We start from the raw sequence: 17,781 nt of genomic DNA, 5'->3' as shown, positions 1-17,781 counted from the left end.
TAAAAATTTCAGTAAACTGAAAAATCCAACATATTCCAAAAGAAATATTTAGGATTTTCTACGCTCATTTCACTGACCAAATTTTCACCGCTCGCTCTGATGACTTGATCAATTGAACTAATGTACAGCTAATCGATTAGATAGTGGAATTTGGAATGCCGTATAAATTAACTATACACATATCAACGAGTCACTAGCTATTAGATATATTCATTGTTTCTAACATTGATTTCTTAATGGAATTTACTGTTTAGTTAGATTGTCAAAACAGATGTTCATTTATCAAAGCTGATAAGTTTCTATTTTTTTTTCGGAAAGTTTCTTTTTGGAATATTTTGCAAATGCTTTGGCATTCAGAAAAAAAACCATTTGAATACGAAATTTGGAAACATCAAAAAACAAAACGGGAAAAAAATACTTTGTGTCTTCTTCCGCTTTGCTAACGACTTTTCCTTAGAAACCGCCAACATATTCTTCATGAAAAGTGTATTTTCTCGTCTCTTTTTCCTTTTTTATTCATGTTTCAAGTGTGATTTATCAGAAAAAAAAGATAAGTGTTAATACTACTTTTTGTCTCATTCATTTTTGACATTGATGACTTTTCAATTGAAATTAATTGGGGCATTTTGAGATATAATTTGAGTAAATTGACAAATTCAAGTAGTTCTACCGTGAATTCAGCGATTAAACGTAATTGAAATTTGTTATGTCCTTAGGGTTCTATTTTTTCCCAAGTGGCGCTGCGTGCGCGTCGTGGTTTTTATTGAAAGATACGACATATAAAAATTAAATTTAAATTTGGCACTCAGCCAAGTCTTTTTTGGCATCGTGCCAACCTCTGTGCGACGGAGCGCGTTTACGCATCTTTTGCACCCCTGTGTGTAGGACATCTCAAGGCACCCAAGTTACATATTGTACCGTTTCCAAATTTTTAATGTTTCATTGTATTCATTTATTTCTACTCTTCTAGTAATTCTCATTCTTTTCTATAGCAGTTGCCTAGTTGAGTATGTGATAATGCTTGTTACAGTTTCCAGTTACCCTCATATACAAATGTCTCGAGACTCGAATCCCTGCTCACTGACTATTCTGTTACTACTTGTGATTTTGGTTATTTCGATATCGAACTATTTCACTTTCAGCAAGATTGGTGAGTTTTTTTCAAATTCGTATAACTTTTGGTCCTCTGTTTCAATCAATTCAGTTAAAAATATCAGTAATCAGATGTTTGCTTAATCCTACCTCAACATTTTTCCAGAATATCACGTTATTTCCTCAACCGATACAGATTCTTCCAACATCATCAGTCTCTACCAATCAGAATCCATCAAAGAACTTCGGAAAAATGCACTTTTAACAGCGGAAAATGACAGGAAACTGCTATTCAATGCATCGATAAAAGCTACTAGCCAAGATTTCTACAAAATGGTCAAAGTTGAAGCACATTGTGCTCAGAAAGAGCGGATTGGAGAGAAGGGAGACGGAGGGAAATATGTTTGTAATCCGAAGAAGGTCAAGAAGGATTGCACGTGAGTTCTCACTTTGTTTTACTGATTCATGTTGGAGATATTATTATGATGACGTACTTGATTCTCATTATAGTCACTATTTTTTGCGTCGGGCTGAGAAATGTTTTTTTCATCCTTTTCAATACATTTAATAAATTTTATTTGAACAATTTCAAATTTGTGCGTGGAAATTATTCATTTTCATAATGCGGCCACGCGAAACCTCACCCGGATAGAACCCCGAATGGAGATTTTTCAGATTGCTCTCTTTGGGTCTCAACAACCAAATCGGGTATGACCAGCATATTTACGAAGCAACGGGTCGGCAGTGCAAAATTCTCGGGGCAGATCTTGTGAGTTCAGTTGCAACTGGTTTTGATTATTGTGGTGGTCTTTTTTCACAATTCGGCACCAAAATTTTTTTCAGGACCCACAAAACCAACAGACCAAAGATTCCTATGCAAAAATGAATGGGGAACTGTTTGCTGGCCGGATTCCAAACGAGATAACCATCCCTCAAATGCTAGAGAAAGCAGGAAGAAAAGAAGTGGAATTGCTGAAAATTGATATTGAAGGAGGAGAGGTTATTGCTCTGGAACCGCTCATCAAGGACTATTTTGTGTGTCAGGTAAGAAATTTTTGTTCTGTTTCAAGTAGACCATAATATGAGCCATAATATGAGTCTAAAATAACAGAAGGCTATCTTCAATTCTTCAGATTTTCATCGAAATTCACGGAATGCCATCTGATCAATTGAGAATGCTCCAGATTATTGCAAAGTAAGGTTTCCACTTCTTCTTCGAAAATCGAAATATTTTCAGATACGGCTTCCGGATATTCAATGTCGATGAGAACTTATTGTGCCCAATGTGTTGTGAATACAGTATGATTAATGAGTTGTGTATGGCACAGTTTGGAGTTGTTCCATTGGGCATTACTATTCCACAACAAATTGATGTTAGAAGAATGGATCACTTGGATGGAAATTAAATATATTCGTATTTTTGGGGTTTTATTTTAGAATTTCGGGTGTTGAAATGAAATGGAGTAGGTAGATTGTAATACTTCCGACAAATCTCGGTTACCCGTCAACAGCTTGAGGTTGTGGCAACATTGGAACAGTAAGAAGATATTTGCACGGCACACTTCTTATAACCGCGCTCACCGAAGAAAATTGTGTGCGAAATTTCGGTGAAGCGCAGTTGTTAGAACTGTGCAGGACTAATAGATATGGTGTTGGTTCACATGTTTCACTGTTTCGCAACCATAATACAATTTATCACAGTTCTGAAGATCACTCGGTGGAAGAATACTAAAAAATTAGTTGCCAGCTTTCAGAATGAACATCTGAAAAAAAATTGCTCGTCCAGAACTGATTTTCTTCTCTGAAACTTTTAAAGCGAAAACAGTCATTGAGTCTATTGAACAAAAAAAAACAAAAACAAAAAACATATTCGAATATCTGGAACTGATGCAACATATTATTTTTTCATCAAGAAACAAAAATTCGGTTTCGTCCGAAACCCGATCATCACAGTCATTTTTTTTTCAGGTCACTGAAACATGTGCTGTTTCAGAAGAATTTCAAGGCGAGCTATTATCGAAATAAAAAAGTTCTGACATTTTTTTCTCACGCGTGTTTGCGGACTAGTGCAAATTTTGTTAATTTTGCAAATGCAAACACGCGTCGGTAAAAAATCTGGGAACTTTTTTGTTGCGACAATATTATATATTTTGTTCGCAATAGTTCGAAGTATGCATCTCTTCAAAAAATTCAAAGCTTTCAAAAAATTTTCAAAACATGTTGTCCGGTACCTACCGGTTTTATCTCTAAAAAGTCCATAAAGTCAAACAAGTGGCAAGTATGGTGCAATCAAGTTCTTTTGGTACGATTGGTGCAAACCGTCTAAACTGAAAAAAGCTCAGTTTAGCCAAAAAGTCTAAAATTCAGTGTTTTCTTAATTGAAATGTTTATTTCTCTATTTTAAAATAATTTATAATAAACAGGTGGTCTAGATATAGATACGCGTTTTTATGAAAAGCAAAAAATTCAGAATAGTTTTTTAACTGATACAGTACCATACAGTACCACTGATACAGTACTGAACAGTACCAAGTATCAGACTATAAAATTTCATTTTCAAATTTAAGGTAAAAATGAATATGTAATTGAAAACAAGTTTAACTTTTTCATAATTACTGATGGGTTTTATTGCGTGAACAATGAATTTTTAAAAATATATATATTCTTCCGCTTGTTTCGTTATTTCCTCTTTCGAGCATACATTTCAACTAATAAACATCACTGTTTTGCTTAAAGCTAATACTAAATTCTAATAAAACTAAACAGTTTCCACGATAATGTTTTACACGTGTCGGGCATATTGTACAGTAATATAATGTGAAGTTATACAGTTTCATTCTAGGAATAGCAATTGTCAATAGCAGTTGCTAAGAAATTGTTTTACAAAAATCAGGTCGTTTCTGCATTCTTTGATTTTCAACGACATTGTACCTTCTTTTTGACAGCTGGTGGGACACCGTCCTCGTCGTTCACCGCGAGAATTCCGTTTCAAAACATATTATAGTTATAGACATTTTGGGTAGAGTTCATTGCTTCTCCTTTTTCATTCATCTGGATTGCGCCGTTTAAATCAAAAAGAACCAATTTTTCTGCTGTTTTACTGACTTTTAAAATTATTTTCTTGCTGAACACTGTACTATGTGACCTGAATCATTACCATGAGTTCAAGAAGCTGTTACTTTTTTATTTAATTAATAAGACAGTTTCACTGGAAATTACTGGTAAATAAAAATCCGGCAAAGTTATCAGTTCGCAGTCTCAAAACCTGTTTTATGTAGATTTGAAGAATCGGTGAAATTATTCAGTTTCGTTTTTATTCCACATAATGCATCTTTATCTTTACTAATAATATTCAACAGATTCCGTCTGTGTATTTATTTGTTGGCAGCCATAACTCCCTCCGTAGTGGACCGATTTTTAGGAAACCTGGATAGATCTATTGGAAATGTGTCTTAGTTGATGCCCGAACTTTTCTTTTTTTGAAAAAATTGACTTTGACGTCTTCTGGAGACGATGCCGATTTCTACAGTAAAAAGCGTTGAGAACGGTGTGTCCCGACAGGGTGGTAGAAAACTCAAAGCTACTGACTCGGTGTTTCTTGACTGCATTTTCGGGAGCACCCCGACCGCGCGAATTTTGTGTAGCGGTCTATGTAGATGACTCTTACGCACGGGGTGATGAGTTCGTTCGCGCCAGGTCGAAAATGTTATTTTTTGTTTTTATAAGGAGATGGACAGCCAGTATACAAAAGATGTGAATAACTGTTATAGTCGAGGTTTCGTATGGCAAACGGTTGTGACTTTTTTTGACACTGACCACACCTCTACATAATGAGTGATTGAGTTCCATCTTTGACCGTGTTTAAAATTACAATCACACAAGTGCCGAGCCAGGAACTGATGGCAGTTTACAATAAACCTTTCGTCCACGGGGGAGAGAGGCGGCTTTGCCGTCGATCTTTCAAAAACTTTTTTTTTAAACACTGTAAGTACATTAGTTCCGAGTGCCTTGAGAATTCTCTATAAATTTGCACCCCGATAGTTTTGAATTTGCTCTTTTGAATGATAATAGTCAAAAAGTGCAACTCACGAAAAGTTGGATTTTTTTGCTTCGAAAGTTTTGCTCATTTTTTGAAGATGTGAATAGGAAAGACTCCAAATTCCTAAGTTTCAGTAAAAAATGTTCAAACCGAGAAAAAATAGTAGAAAAAATAACCGCAAAATGATTTCGGTAAAGGTTTTTTTACCAAAAAAGTCGTTCCATGTATTCAGTACGATTAATTCTGAGACCTCAAAAGTATCCACCATCAAAGAAACGCCGGATGTGCTGTTAAACTCCTAAACTTACTAGAAGTATAATGAAAGAAAGAATACTACTCAAGAAGCAATGGTGATTGCTCGGCTATCTTTAAAAAATGATAAATTCTAGGATGATTTGTTGAATCATGGTCTTAGTCTGCCATATCCAGAGGAGCGAGGCGACATTGCCACAGATCAGTCAAAAGCTTAAAAAATATTATTTAAAAATCACTCGCCATTTGAGGAGAATAAAAGGAGAGTTACCAAGTTCATGTTCTTCTAAAGTAGTGCTTTAGATAAATAAGAACAAATGAATAGAGTTCCGATTGGTGAAGTGAAAAATCGCTCAAAATCCATATTATATCAGGGTAGAAAAAGTCCCTGAGAAATGTTTTTTGAAATCGCATCAGAAAAGCAAAGACTTTACAGTTGTGCTTTACCGGAACGGACTGTTCAGCTAATAAAGTCAACCATCAAGTTAAAAATACAATCTAGAAGTGGAAGAGAATTCTGAAATAGTAGGGACCAAATGAAAAGCGCCGCAGGCGCTGTAAAACCTAGACGGGTCGTTTAGAAAATGAGTTTGAGCAGCCGTCGGGCTGCGTTAATTTAGCATTAATTGGAGGAGGGAGGTGGCATCGCCGCCGATCAGTCAATAAATTAAGAATTTATATCTGAATGACCATGAATGTTACTTTTAATGAGGAAAACATAAGAAGAAAGTTGCCATCGGTGTGCTCTGCTCTGCCGGAACGGACTGCTCAGCTAACAAAAAATGATTAAAAGTTACATTCAATTCGAAAGAAATAGAGGGAATTTTGACGCCCTGACTGTTTGAATCATGTAAGAAGCGCCGCAGGCGCTGTAAAACTGAGAAGGGTGGTGTAGGGAAGGAGGTTTAGTCGCCGTTAGGCGACGTAAACCGACTGGTTTTTTAATATTTGAGCAATTTAGAGAGATAACTCATATGTATTTCAGTTTCACTTACTATTAATCTGACAGATTGCAATAAAGGGTAATTCAATCCTTTTTGGAACAAGGTTATATACATAATAATTAAATACAGGAGGCTTTAAAATTTTAAATGTTTCCGACTTCAAATGTTTTTGCTCAATGTCTAAACTGTTTTTATTGGAATTATTCTCTTCTCGAATATGAATATTGAAATACACTTTTACATATCATGTCATCGAAGAAGAACTATTCATCAGAATATCATTCAGTATGTAGAATCTCTGAAGCATAGTTGTTTTTTTCGGTTTCGTATACCTGACTTACTTGAAGTACTGTACTGTATTATAGTTCACTCAAAACACATTTTTTATCTACATGTTATTATCGGAGTAAAACAGTTCCGACATTTTTTACCGACGCGAAAAATTCGCGCTACTGATCTCCGGGAACGCCCACGCGAATTTATCGCGTCGGTAAAAAATGTCGGAACCGCTTTACTCCGATAATCGAACGATCCTTTTTGCAGTAATTATTAGCGGTCTTTCACCTTTTGAAAAAAAATATTTTGGAACATCAAGTCCTTATATTACTTCATTGAATATTTTCTTAATTCATCTTTTAAGCGAAACCGTCTAGTTTATATTTTCCCTTCCTTCTCCCACAATATTCTTATCACTTGTCAGCAACAGAATCAAATCAATAAATTCTCAGAAACTACGCGTATCAAGCACCCCAGCCTCCACAACGTCTTCTCAACTTTTCTGAATGTCCTTCTTCCCTTTTCACCCCATTATTTTTCAAATTTCCACTAAATTTTCTGAATACTGCACCATTTTATAAAACCTACTTTCTCCCAAAAATAATGTTTTGAAACCGGGAAAGAGCAAACAACAAAGTACAATAGAACGCCCTGATAAAATGTACAATAGAATATTGACAATGGGGAATAGGAAAATTTTTTTCATCAGTTCAGTATTGTTATGATAAGTAGGCTGCTGGGTTCCTTTTGTGGGAGAGAAGAAACGTTCGGTCTTTGAAGATTTTTTCATATCTTACTTTTTGATAGTTTGATTTTTACCATACTTGTCAAAAATCGGGCCGGCCCGGCTCGGCACGTCGGCCCGGCTCGTCGGCCCGGCCCGTCGGCCCGGATTCAAAAATGGGTACCCATTTTTTACCGATTTTTTTTTTGAAATTTTTCGAAAAAATAGAGTAAAAATGCTTAAATTATTGTACACATTCACATTTTTATTCAATTTTTAATTTTTAATCGAAAACGATACTTTTTTCAAAAAATTTCAAAAAATTTCCAAAGAAAATTCAAAAACTCAAAATGTTTTCAAAAAATGTTTCAAAACGGGCCGAGCGGGCCAAGATTTTTCTGATTTTGGCCCGGCCCGGCCCGTAACAAGTATGATTTTTACTCTTTTTACTAAAACTTGCATTTGATAGTACCAATGTCAATAATAATAATACTAATTTTTTTGTACCATTTCTATTATTAAAGCAAGCCGTCTTCATAGAAAATGTTTATTTAGAGAAACCGAAAGTTCAAATAACGAAAAAAAAACCTCAGAAGTGTCACTCTCTTCCCTACTAATGTGATCTCTATGGAAACATGTACAAGACTATTTTTCAAGTGTGTAGTTGTTCTTTTAGGAATTTCTGAGAGTTCTTTTTTGTTTTTTTTTTCAGTTACGCTTAGTTCTTGTTTAGAGTATTTTGTGCTAGGAATAGTTTTGTAGCTATAATAATAGTATTATGATGTTTCAACCGTACTAACAAATCGGGCCAAATCGGGACAAGTCGTGTAATTTGGATAAACTCAATGTTATGAGCTGCAAAATATACCAAAATGTAGATCTCGGCGAGTTCTATGTATTACCCGTTTGCCGGTGGCTGACCACTCGTTGAAAGTTCGTCCCAGGGCCAAAAAAGTATAAACATGCCATTCTACTCCATCTTACTGTACATAAACACATTGCTATCTGTCCTGTTGGTCACAGTCAAAGAACACGTCAAGATCTACATTTTGGTATACTTTTCACCGCATGAAACTCAATTTGAAGCAAATTACGAATTTTCAAGTTTCAAACAAATTTTCGAAAATGGTACTTCGACATACATATGGTGTGGCTCAAATTTGGCCAATATGCTTTTTTGGGTACTATTTCTGCTTCACATAAATCTGATTTGGAGTATCTTGTGCTGAAGCAGTACTATAGTTGTGCAGTTTAAACGATTTCAATTATCTCTGTCTTATAGATTCCATCCAGTTTCAAATCGCCTCTCTCTTCAGAACCTCCTTCCAAAATGCCCAAAGAATGGAATGTGTGCTCATTGACTATTCTACTGCTGGTTACAATTCTAGTTACAACAATTTCGAGTTATTTCAAGATTAGTAATATTGGTGTGTTTATTTTTTCGGTTTCAACTAGTTTACCTAAACTGATACTGAAATTTTCTGAGTTCGTTGTTCGGTTATACCCGGATTTCCAGAAAACTACCTCACTACTCCTACTGCTACCGACACCTCCAATGTCATTGACCTCTACCAGTCGGAAACCGTCAAAGAATTACGGAAGAAAGCACTCATATCGGCTGAAAATGATAGAAGAGTACTATTCAATGCATCTTTGAAAACCAATGGCCAGGATTTCTACAGAAAAATGAAAATGGAAGCATATTGTGGTCAGAAAGAGAGGATTGGAGAGAAGGGGGACGGAGGGAAATATGTTTGTAATCCGAAGAAGGTAAAGAAGGATTGCACGTGAGTTTTTTCTGAATTTTCGACTGTTTCAAAATATAGGTAAGGATTATAGGCTTCAAAGTAATATATTGAATTTTTAACATCTTGATTACAGATTGATGTCTTTGGGTCTCAATAATCAAATTGGTTACGACAAGCATATCTTTGAAGTCACCGGGGGACAATGCAGGATTCTTGGGGCAGATGTTGTAAGTTATGCACAAAAACTGTTTCGTGTACTCTTCATATTATTTTTTTCCCACATCCCTTACTGAGAAAACGAAATATAATTTCTAGGACCCCCAAAACCAAAAAACGCAAGATTCCTACGCGAAAATAAATGGAGAACTGTTTGCGGGAAAGATTCCAACTGACCTACCAATCTCCCGAATGCTTGAAAAATCTGGAAGAAAAGAAGTGGAATTGCTGAAAATTGATATCGAAAAAGGAGAGTTTACTGCTCTGGAGCCTTTGATTAGGGATTATTTTGTGTGTCAGGTATGATTTTTAAGTGAAAAAATGAATTTTATGGCAAAAACGTTCAGATATTCATCGAAATCCACGGAACGCCTTCTGAACATTTAAAAATGTTGCAAACCATGGGAAAGTATGTTTCACAACTTTTATATTTTGTGTTCTTCTTTTTCTTTTTGTTTGTTTCTAATTGCTACTTCTAGATACGGCTTCCGAATTTTCAATGTCGACGAGAACCCGTATTGTACCTTCTGTTGTGAATACAGTATGATCAATGAGTTGTGTATGGCACAGTTCGAAGTTGTTCCATTGGGCATTACCATTCCGCAAGCAAATGACTAATTTTGAATGATTGTGTCGTAGTTCATAGTTTGCTATTAAAAGAATGTTTTATTTGTGTTTTAGTGGGGTTTTATATTAATTTGAATTTTTGGGTAATAAATCCTCAGCCAATTTTTAAACGAAACATTTAGATGAAGCATGTAACAAGGGGAAATTGGAATGGTCTGAAGTGAAATAGATCTTTTGACATGTATCATACATCATTAGAAAGCTGAGATCACAATATAAATGAATTTGAACACTGAAATTGGCAGAAGCCACTGTGCATCAAGAAATCTGGGTCAGAAATCAGGTTTAAAGTTAAGGAAAAAAATCAGAAAATCGGGAACATTGCAATTGAACACATTTATGTCTCTAAACCTTCATAGTGTATCAGTAGAAATTAAGAAAAAAATCTGCCGTGAGAATTCTCGAAGAAAATTTTTCCAGTTTCATTACTGCATCGTTGCAAGAGCCACTAGTCGGTTAACAGTGGTTGACCCTATAGCACTTCTCGGTACATCAGCTACTGCGGCTTCCTGAAACAGTTCAGAGTCGAGTTTACAATTAGAACTTATTACGGGACGCAGTCTTTGTTACCCATTTTCATAATGGTCTATCGAAACCTCATTCTAGAACTGTTTATTTGCTGGGCATTGTTGCCTTTTTATTTTACAGCGGAGTTGATCTTTTCCTGAAAAAAACGCTCAATTCAGTTCTGATAGTAAATGTTGGACTGATCCCGGGCGTCTTTCTAATTTTCCGTCACATCCTTTGACTATCCTTTAGCCAATTTGAATTACTTATTTGCCGAACTCAATAACGTTTTTTAAAATAATGATCCGCACATTCAAGTGTACAAAATACAAAATACATAAAGAGAATTCTGATATTGGTAACCTATCGGTTGGATTTTGTGGAACATTTTTAGTTATGTTTTGGAAACAGAGTTTATTTTTCTCTAAATTTGGTATTCCCAAAATATTGAACAAAACAAAATGAAGACGTGGAATAAAAGTTACAGACAAGTTGAAACAGTGAAGATGAACAACTAGTTGGTGAGAGACTACAAGCATTCATTTGAATAAAAAATCAGTTTCACTGTAAAACATGAAAAAATCAATCAACGGATATAACGAACGTTAAAGACTTTGAATCAATTTCAAAACATTTTGAAGCAGGAAAACAATAAATTCCAAGGCAATGCGTTTCAATTTCATCTATCAAAAAGTATATTTTCGTATTTACAGTTTCAGGAACATTTAATAGAAATGACGGAAACACATCTATCAATTAATCATTTATTTACCGACCTTGTCTTGGAAATCTCTTCGATAATGCACCAAACCAAGGTAAAAGAGGTAAAAGCGTAATGTAGAGTGTCCAACGAGCTGATAGCGGCGAGGAGACCGTGCGGGCCTAATCATATAGAGGGATACTATTAAGGTTGTTCCGTTTCAACGAAACCATATTGCCTGCGAAATTTGTTTCATGATATTATTACCGACAGAAATGTATTTTGAACAATGTTTTTTTAAACATTTTAAACAAAAACTCTGTTTTGAGAAGTTGATTTTCAATTACTATTAGTTACAGTCCATTGTTTAAAAAACATTTTTCACTATTTTCTTTCATCAGGTTTTTTCACTTATTGGCTACCGTTTGAAATTTGCTTTCTGTTTCTTGAGTTTTGTTTGAAACCGTGTTTTTCCATCAATTTCAATAATGCTCAGTATCATAAAAAACCGCACAACAACTAGTTTCTTTATTAATATTTCATTTAAATTTCCATAAAACAAAATCATAAATCTTTTAGAAATAGTTCGAATTCATCATGGTAGATCAAGTGTCTATAAAATTGGTGAGTTTATTGGTTTTAACTAGTTCACCTAAGCTGATGCTGAAATTCTCTGAGTTCGCTCTTCTATTATCCCCGGATTTCCAGAAAACTACCTCACTACTCCTACTGCTACCGACACCTCCAATGTCATCGATCTCTACCAATCGGAAACAGTCAAAGAACTACGGAAAAAGGCACTCATATCGGCTGAAAATGATAGAAGAGTACTATTCAATGCATCTCTGAAAACCAATGATCAGGATTTCTATAGAAAAGTGAAAATGGAAGCTAGGCTTTCCATTCGGACGGGCGTTTCTGCGGGCGGCCCTCGCCCGCCCGGGCGGCGACCTGCCCGTGCCCGCCCTAGCCCGCCCTAGGGTAGGGAAGACTGGCGTGACAAAATGTTTCTCCTTAATTTATTTGTTTCATATTATCTAAGAATCCTGTTTATTGGGGACAAAAAGGTAATTTCTTCGACCCATCGGTTGGACTTTGTGGAACATTTATATTCCTGTTTTGAAAACAGAGTTTATTTTTCTCTTTCCAAAATCTTGAACAAAACAAAATAAAGACGTGGAATAAAAGTTATGGACAAATAGAAACAGTGAAGATGAGTTGTTGGGAGAATAGAAACATTCCTGTGAACAACAAATCACAACAATCAACGAATAAACGAACGAGAAACACTTAGAATCGGTTTGAAAACATTTCGAAACAGAAAATAAATAAAATTCTAGGGCAATACATTTCAATTTAATGTTTCAAAAAATATATTTTCGTACTGACAGTTTCAGGAACATTAAATTATATCGACGGATAACACGTGTATCAATCTCTCGGAAATCTTTTCGATAAAAGCACCAAACAAAGGTAAAAAGGCTAAAAGTGTAATGTCGAATGTGCGACGAGCTGGTAGCGGCGAGGAGGGCGTACGGGATTAATAATATTGACGGATGCTACAAAAAGGTAGTTTAGTTGATTGATCTTCATGAACAGAAAATAGTTTACGTTTTGCATCCGTTTCAGCAAAATCATATTGTTTCAGAAATTTGGTCCATTATAATCTGTACTAGATAATACCAAAATAAAAATGTTCACTCATTTTTCTGGAATTTTTTATCAGTGTAGTCCGCAAAGATTTTTCAAATTTTCTTGATTCTGTTTCAAGAACCTATGTTTTGAGAAGTAGTTTTTGATCAGTATTAGTGGCAGACGATGACTTTTTTCACGATGACATCATTTCTCAGTACCTTCCTACATAAGGTTCGGTGTTTAAATATAGTTAACGCTTATTTGCTACTGTTTGAAATTTGCTTTCTGTTTCTTGAATATTGCTTGAAAACTTATTTTTCTATCAATTTCAGCATCAACTTCTTTTGATCATTATCACTAATTGAGAAAATGGGCTTTAAGATGGAAAAGAGCAAAACCAAAGCACTGTAATATGCACTATCGAAAAGTTATCCGTTTTGTGAAACTTAAAATTTTTAAATCTTATACATAAATTGGAAACTTTCAGTTTCTCAAAGTAACCTACTTGCCATATTTGTTACATTTTGTTGTCATATTTTTGGCTTCACTTAACTTTCTACACAATTATTTCTAGTTTCATTACATTGGCTAATTCTATTGGTAATATTGGTGAGTTTATCGGTTTCAACTAGTTCTCCTAAGCTGATGCTGAAATTCTCTGAGTTTCTTCCTTCATTTATCTAATTTTCCAGAAAATTACCTCACTACTCCAACTCCTACCGACAGAGAATTCTATATAATGCATCTCTGAAAACAAATGGTCAGGATTTCTATTGAAAAGTGAAAATGGAAGCATATTGTGCACAGAAATAGAGGTTTGGAGAGAAGGGCGGACGGAGAGTACTATGTTTGTAATCCGAAGAAAGTGAAGAAAGATTGCACGTGAGTTTTTTTTTCTGGATTTTTGACTGTTTCAAAATGGAGGTAAAGTCTATAAGCTAAAAATCATATATTGTTCCTTTTTCTAAGTTTCTTTATTCCAGATTGATTTCTTAATCAGTAAAATCATATTGTCCCAGAAATTTGTTTGATGATAATGTTTGGTCCGTGATTATCAGTACTACCGGGTCATAATGCAAAAATAAAAATGCCCTCTCATTTTCCAGAAAATGTTTGAAGTCATGGAGGACTTTTCAAATTTTTGGGATCCTGTTTCAATAAACTTTGATTTGAGAAGTAGGTTTTTGATCACTATTATTTGCTGAAAGTTTCATTTTTCACTTTTTTTCATCATGTTTGATGAGGGGTGATAGTGTGCTGTAAAAATAATCTAATTGTAAGCAGAACTATTTCATTTTTTTTAATAAAATTTTAATAAATTCGATTTTTCTCACTTCAATGAGTTATTGTCGACATTTGGTGTTTGCGAACCGAAGTTCCCAAGCTTAAAATTGGCCACGCCCCTTTCAGTTGTTTCGGCTACGATAATCGGCAAATTCAGGGTGTTTCTTTAAATACATAGCCGAGGCAGCTGAAAGAGATCGTGGCTTATTTTGAGCACGGGAACTTTAGTCTGCAAACATCAAAAACAATATTGAAAACAAACACAATGATGTAACTAAAACTTCTCTGTGTATCAGTAGATCTTTTGGAAAAATAAGTTTTCATTAGAATTTCTCAAAATAAACGTTTTTAGTTCCAGAACTTCACGAAACATTACTAATCGCATTTCAGTCTTTTTTAAATATGAATGTTTCAATTAGCAGCAGGGTTGGGAAATTCCGGGCCGGGCAGGCCGACTGAAAAGTTTTCCTCGGCCCGGCCCGACTCTTGTAGAAATTTGAAATTTTTTGAAAAAATCTTGAATTTTTTTTGATTTTTTTTTGCAAAAAAGTGGATTTTTCGACTGTGTTTTAGAATATCGGTAAAAGCCTTAGCGTACGAGAAATTTTGAGAACTTTGACTTTTTTTAAATGAAAATTTTGCAGAAATTTGTGAAAAATGGTGCTCATTTTTTGAATCCGGGCCGGAAAAATTTTTTGTCAGCCCGGGCCGGCCCGGGATTTCCCAACCCTGATTAGCAGTATCCGAAAGCAGTGCTTTCAAAATGTCTAATCCTGTTATACGGTGTTTATTTCAAAAATTGTAAGCAGTTCTATTATCTGTTTCATAAACAAGACATCATCAATTTGCATAGATTAGAGCATTAATGAATGAGTCAGGTTCAAAAATTATTATAGATTTTTCAAACTTAGATTCGCATTCCAAACTTACAACTGTTTGAAGTTTGCTTTCTGTTTCTTGAATTTTGTTTGAAAACTTATATTCCCATCAATTTTAGTAACACTCGTGCAATAGAACCCACAACAACTATTTTCTTCATTAATATTTTACCAGTCGGTTCACGTCGCCTAACGGCGACTAAACCTCCTTCTCAACAACACCCTTCTGGGTGTTACAGTGAATTACCCGGAAGCGGACAACACGTTTGGAATTCTCTATTTTTTTCTGAATCCAATGATATCAAAAAATCCTTCACGTCGTCACTTTTTAGAAAATGGCCCATAACTTTTTATGACGTGGATCAATCCGAAAACGGACGGCACTGGCCACAAAGAGAAAAAAGTTAAAGTTACATTTAACCGCTTTTTTTTGGAGTCTGGAGTCGAACCAACTAACTGTAGTCAACGTCGCTTAACTTGCCAGATCGGACGGTCGGCACGTTCCCTTTTATCCACGCGCCACTGAAGAGGTGCCGCTCTATGAAGAGGTAAGCGAGCAGCCGACGTTTCACGGGTTTTGCCGACCGCCTCCCCCTTTTCTCTCTTCGAATTTGGCTTGAAAAGCAGTATTTTTGATCCAGAAGTCGTAATTTTGAGAATTTTGAAAAAAGAAAAAGACGGGCATCATTAAGAGAAAATTACTAATCTTTTGGTCCAAATTCGAGGAAAATCGGTCCAGTAGGAAGGGCGGTAGGATCGGCGACAGACAAACAAACATACAGCCGTTTGCGTTTGTTAATAGTAAAGACCAGTCGGTTCACGTCGCCTCACGGCGACTAAACCTCCTTCTTAACACCACCCTTCTATGTGCTACAGTAAATCTTAATTAATCCAAAAACGGACGACACGTTCGAAATCCCTTGTTTTTTCTGACTCTGAAGATGACAAAAAATCTTTCATATCGCCTCTGTGGATCAATCCGGAAACGGACGACACGTTTCGAATCCTTTTTTTCTATATCTGAATATAAGAAAATATATTTTACGTCCCAACATGGGTTTGATCCAACTGACTACAGTCAACGTTGCCGAACTTGACAGATCGGGTTCCTGAACGCACCGACCTTCCCCATTTGAAAGTCGAACTTCGCTTTGAAGTATAACCCCTCGCAATATGAACAAATTTGATCCACCCTTCTGGAATAGTTAAGGTCTGGTTGTGCACAGTAGCAGCTACTCCGAGAAGAGCTTCTTTCTTCTCGCCGTCACATCATCGGGATCGTCTGGTAGCTCCCCGGAAAGCTACTGAAGCCCTTCTAAATTATCTTCGGACTCTTGTTCACTGCTGTTTCCAATTTTTTGGTGCTGGTTCTTTTGCTGTTCAACTTCTCAGTGTCAGCCTGTAGACATCTTCGGGCTGCTGTATCATCTACCATTGATTTCAACCTCAACTCTTTCTCATCCTGACTCTCAGCTTCTCGTTTGGCAACCAAGCGATTTGAATTAGCAGCTTTATTTTTCTGAAGTCATTAAAAGTTGATCTCTCTTTCTCTCTTAAGCGAGGTTATGGGTTTTTCTTATCTTGTTTTCGTACTGACTCCTGTGTCATCATCTCGTCCTCAATCCCTTCCATTCCGTCAAGCTCTACGATCATATGTGCCAAGGCCGTCAAAAAGGCCGGTGGGCGATTTTATATCTCAGTTCCCAGCCTTGGAAAATGTTAGCTTCTTCAGCCGGCCTTGAAGAGAACCAATAGATTAGTCCATATGCAAAAATTAAGCCCATTTCGTTCATCCGCGGCCTCGACGGCCCTGAAAGCCACGGCCGGCCGTACGATAGCCTTGATCCGAGCTGATATCCGTCCTATATTCATCTCGCCTCTTTCTGCCGATAGGTCAACAACATTTGCTATGAATTGTGGACAATCTCAAGCCCGGATAGCAGTGCCCGACCGTAGTTGTTGGAGACAGTGACGCCATGAAGGAAATAGGAAAATGATAGTTATCAGCAGTTCAAAAGAATGGGATTTACGTGGCCACATGTCTGTACTTCACGCAACTTCCGCTTTTCACTGTATTTTACACGAAAAAGTAGGCGGAGCTAAAACCGTGGTAAGAAGAAGAAGGTAAATTCTTGCCAGATTGGATATAAATACTTTTAAAAACGTGGACTCATGTCCACAATTGATCCATCCCCTATTAGATGTCTCCAGAAAACTGCCCGTATTTATATGATATTGATCAATCTGGAAAAAAACGACACGGTTGGAATCATATACTTTTCTGAATCCTATGATACCAAAACATCTTTCACGTTTTCGCTTTTTAGAACGCGGACCGTATTTTTCCTTATTGGAAACAGACGACACGTTCGGAAATCTCTTTTTTCCGAATTTATCAACAAAAAAAATTAAAAATCTTTTTTCGCCCTAAAAACTCGAACTAAAGACTAACTGTAGTCAACGACGCATAACTTGCCAGATCGGACGCAGCGACACGTCAACCGTAACCATGCGGCCACGGAAAATGCCAGCCGAAGAAAGGAAAGAAATGACAACGCTTAGGCCGAGAGTTTCACGTCACTTTTTCCGATTTTCATTCCCCTATGCTTTATCAGTGTTTTTGGCTCAGAAGACGTCATTTTGAGAATTTTGAAAAAAGACAAAGACGGGCATCATGCGGGGGAAATTTCTGATCTTTTGGTCCAACTTTGAAGAAAATCAGTCCAGTAGGGAGGGCTGTAGGATCGGCGACACACACACAAACATACAGAATCTGGTGTTTGTTAATAGTAAAGATTAAAACTTTTTATAAGACACAATCATAAATCTCTTTTAAAATTATTCCAAAAGTCCAAAAAT

At 36.1% G+C, this 17,781-nt stretch overlaps 2 protein-coding genes across 2 annotated transcripts; both read left to right on the top strand.

The window, feature by feature from the left end:
- Positions 1-1,053: 1,053 nt before the first annotated feature.
- GCK72_012492 (uncharacterized protein) lies at positions 1,054-2,498 on the top strand (the record flags this gene model as incomplete). The annotated part of the gene is made up of 6 exons (XM_053729158.1): positions 1,054-1,150; positions 1,259-1,529; positions 1,768-1,861; positions 1,936-2,136; positions 2,226-2,287; positions 2,330-2,498. 6 exons carry the CDS (start codon positions 1,054-1,056, stop codon positions 2,496-2,498), a joined length of 894 nt encoding a protein of 297 aa, XP_053583930.1.
- Positions 2,499-8,657: 6,159 nt separating this feature from the next.
- GCK72_012491 (uncharacterized protein) lies at positions 8,658-9,909 on the top strand (the record flags this gene model as incomplete). Its single annotated transcript, XM_053729157.1, has 6 exons — positions 8,658-8,754; positions 8,844-9,114; positions 9,209-9,302; positions 9,391-9,591; positions 9,639-9,700; positions 9,771-9,909. 6 exons carry the CDS (start codon positions 8,658-8,660, stop codon positions 9,907-9,909), a joined length of 864 nt encoding a protein of 287 aa, XP_053583929.1.
- Between the last annotated feature and the right edge of the window lie 7,872 nt (positions 9,910-17,781).

The sequence above is a fragment of the Caenorhabditis remanei genome, chromosome IV (assembly GCF_010183535.1).
Source record: "Caenorhabditis remanei strain PX506 chromosome IV, whole genome shotgun sequence".
Classification (NCBI taxonomy): Eukaryota; Metazoa; Nematoda; class Chromadorea; order Rhabditida; family Rhabditidae; genus Caenorhabditis; species Caenorhabditis remanei.
The sequence above is the reverse complement of the archived record's forward strand: the minus strand, read 5'-3'. Positions and strand labels throughout refer to the sequence as shown.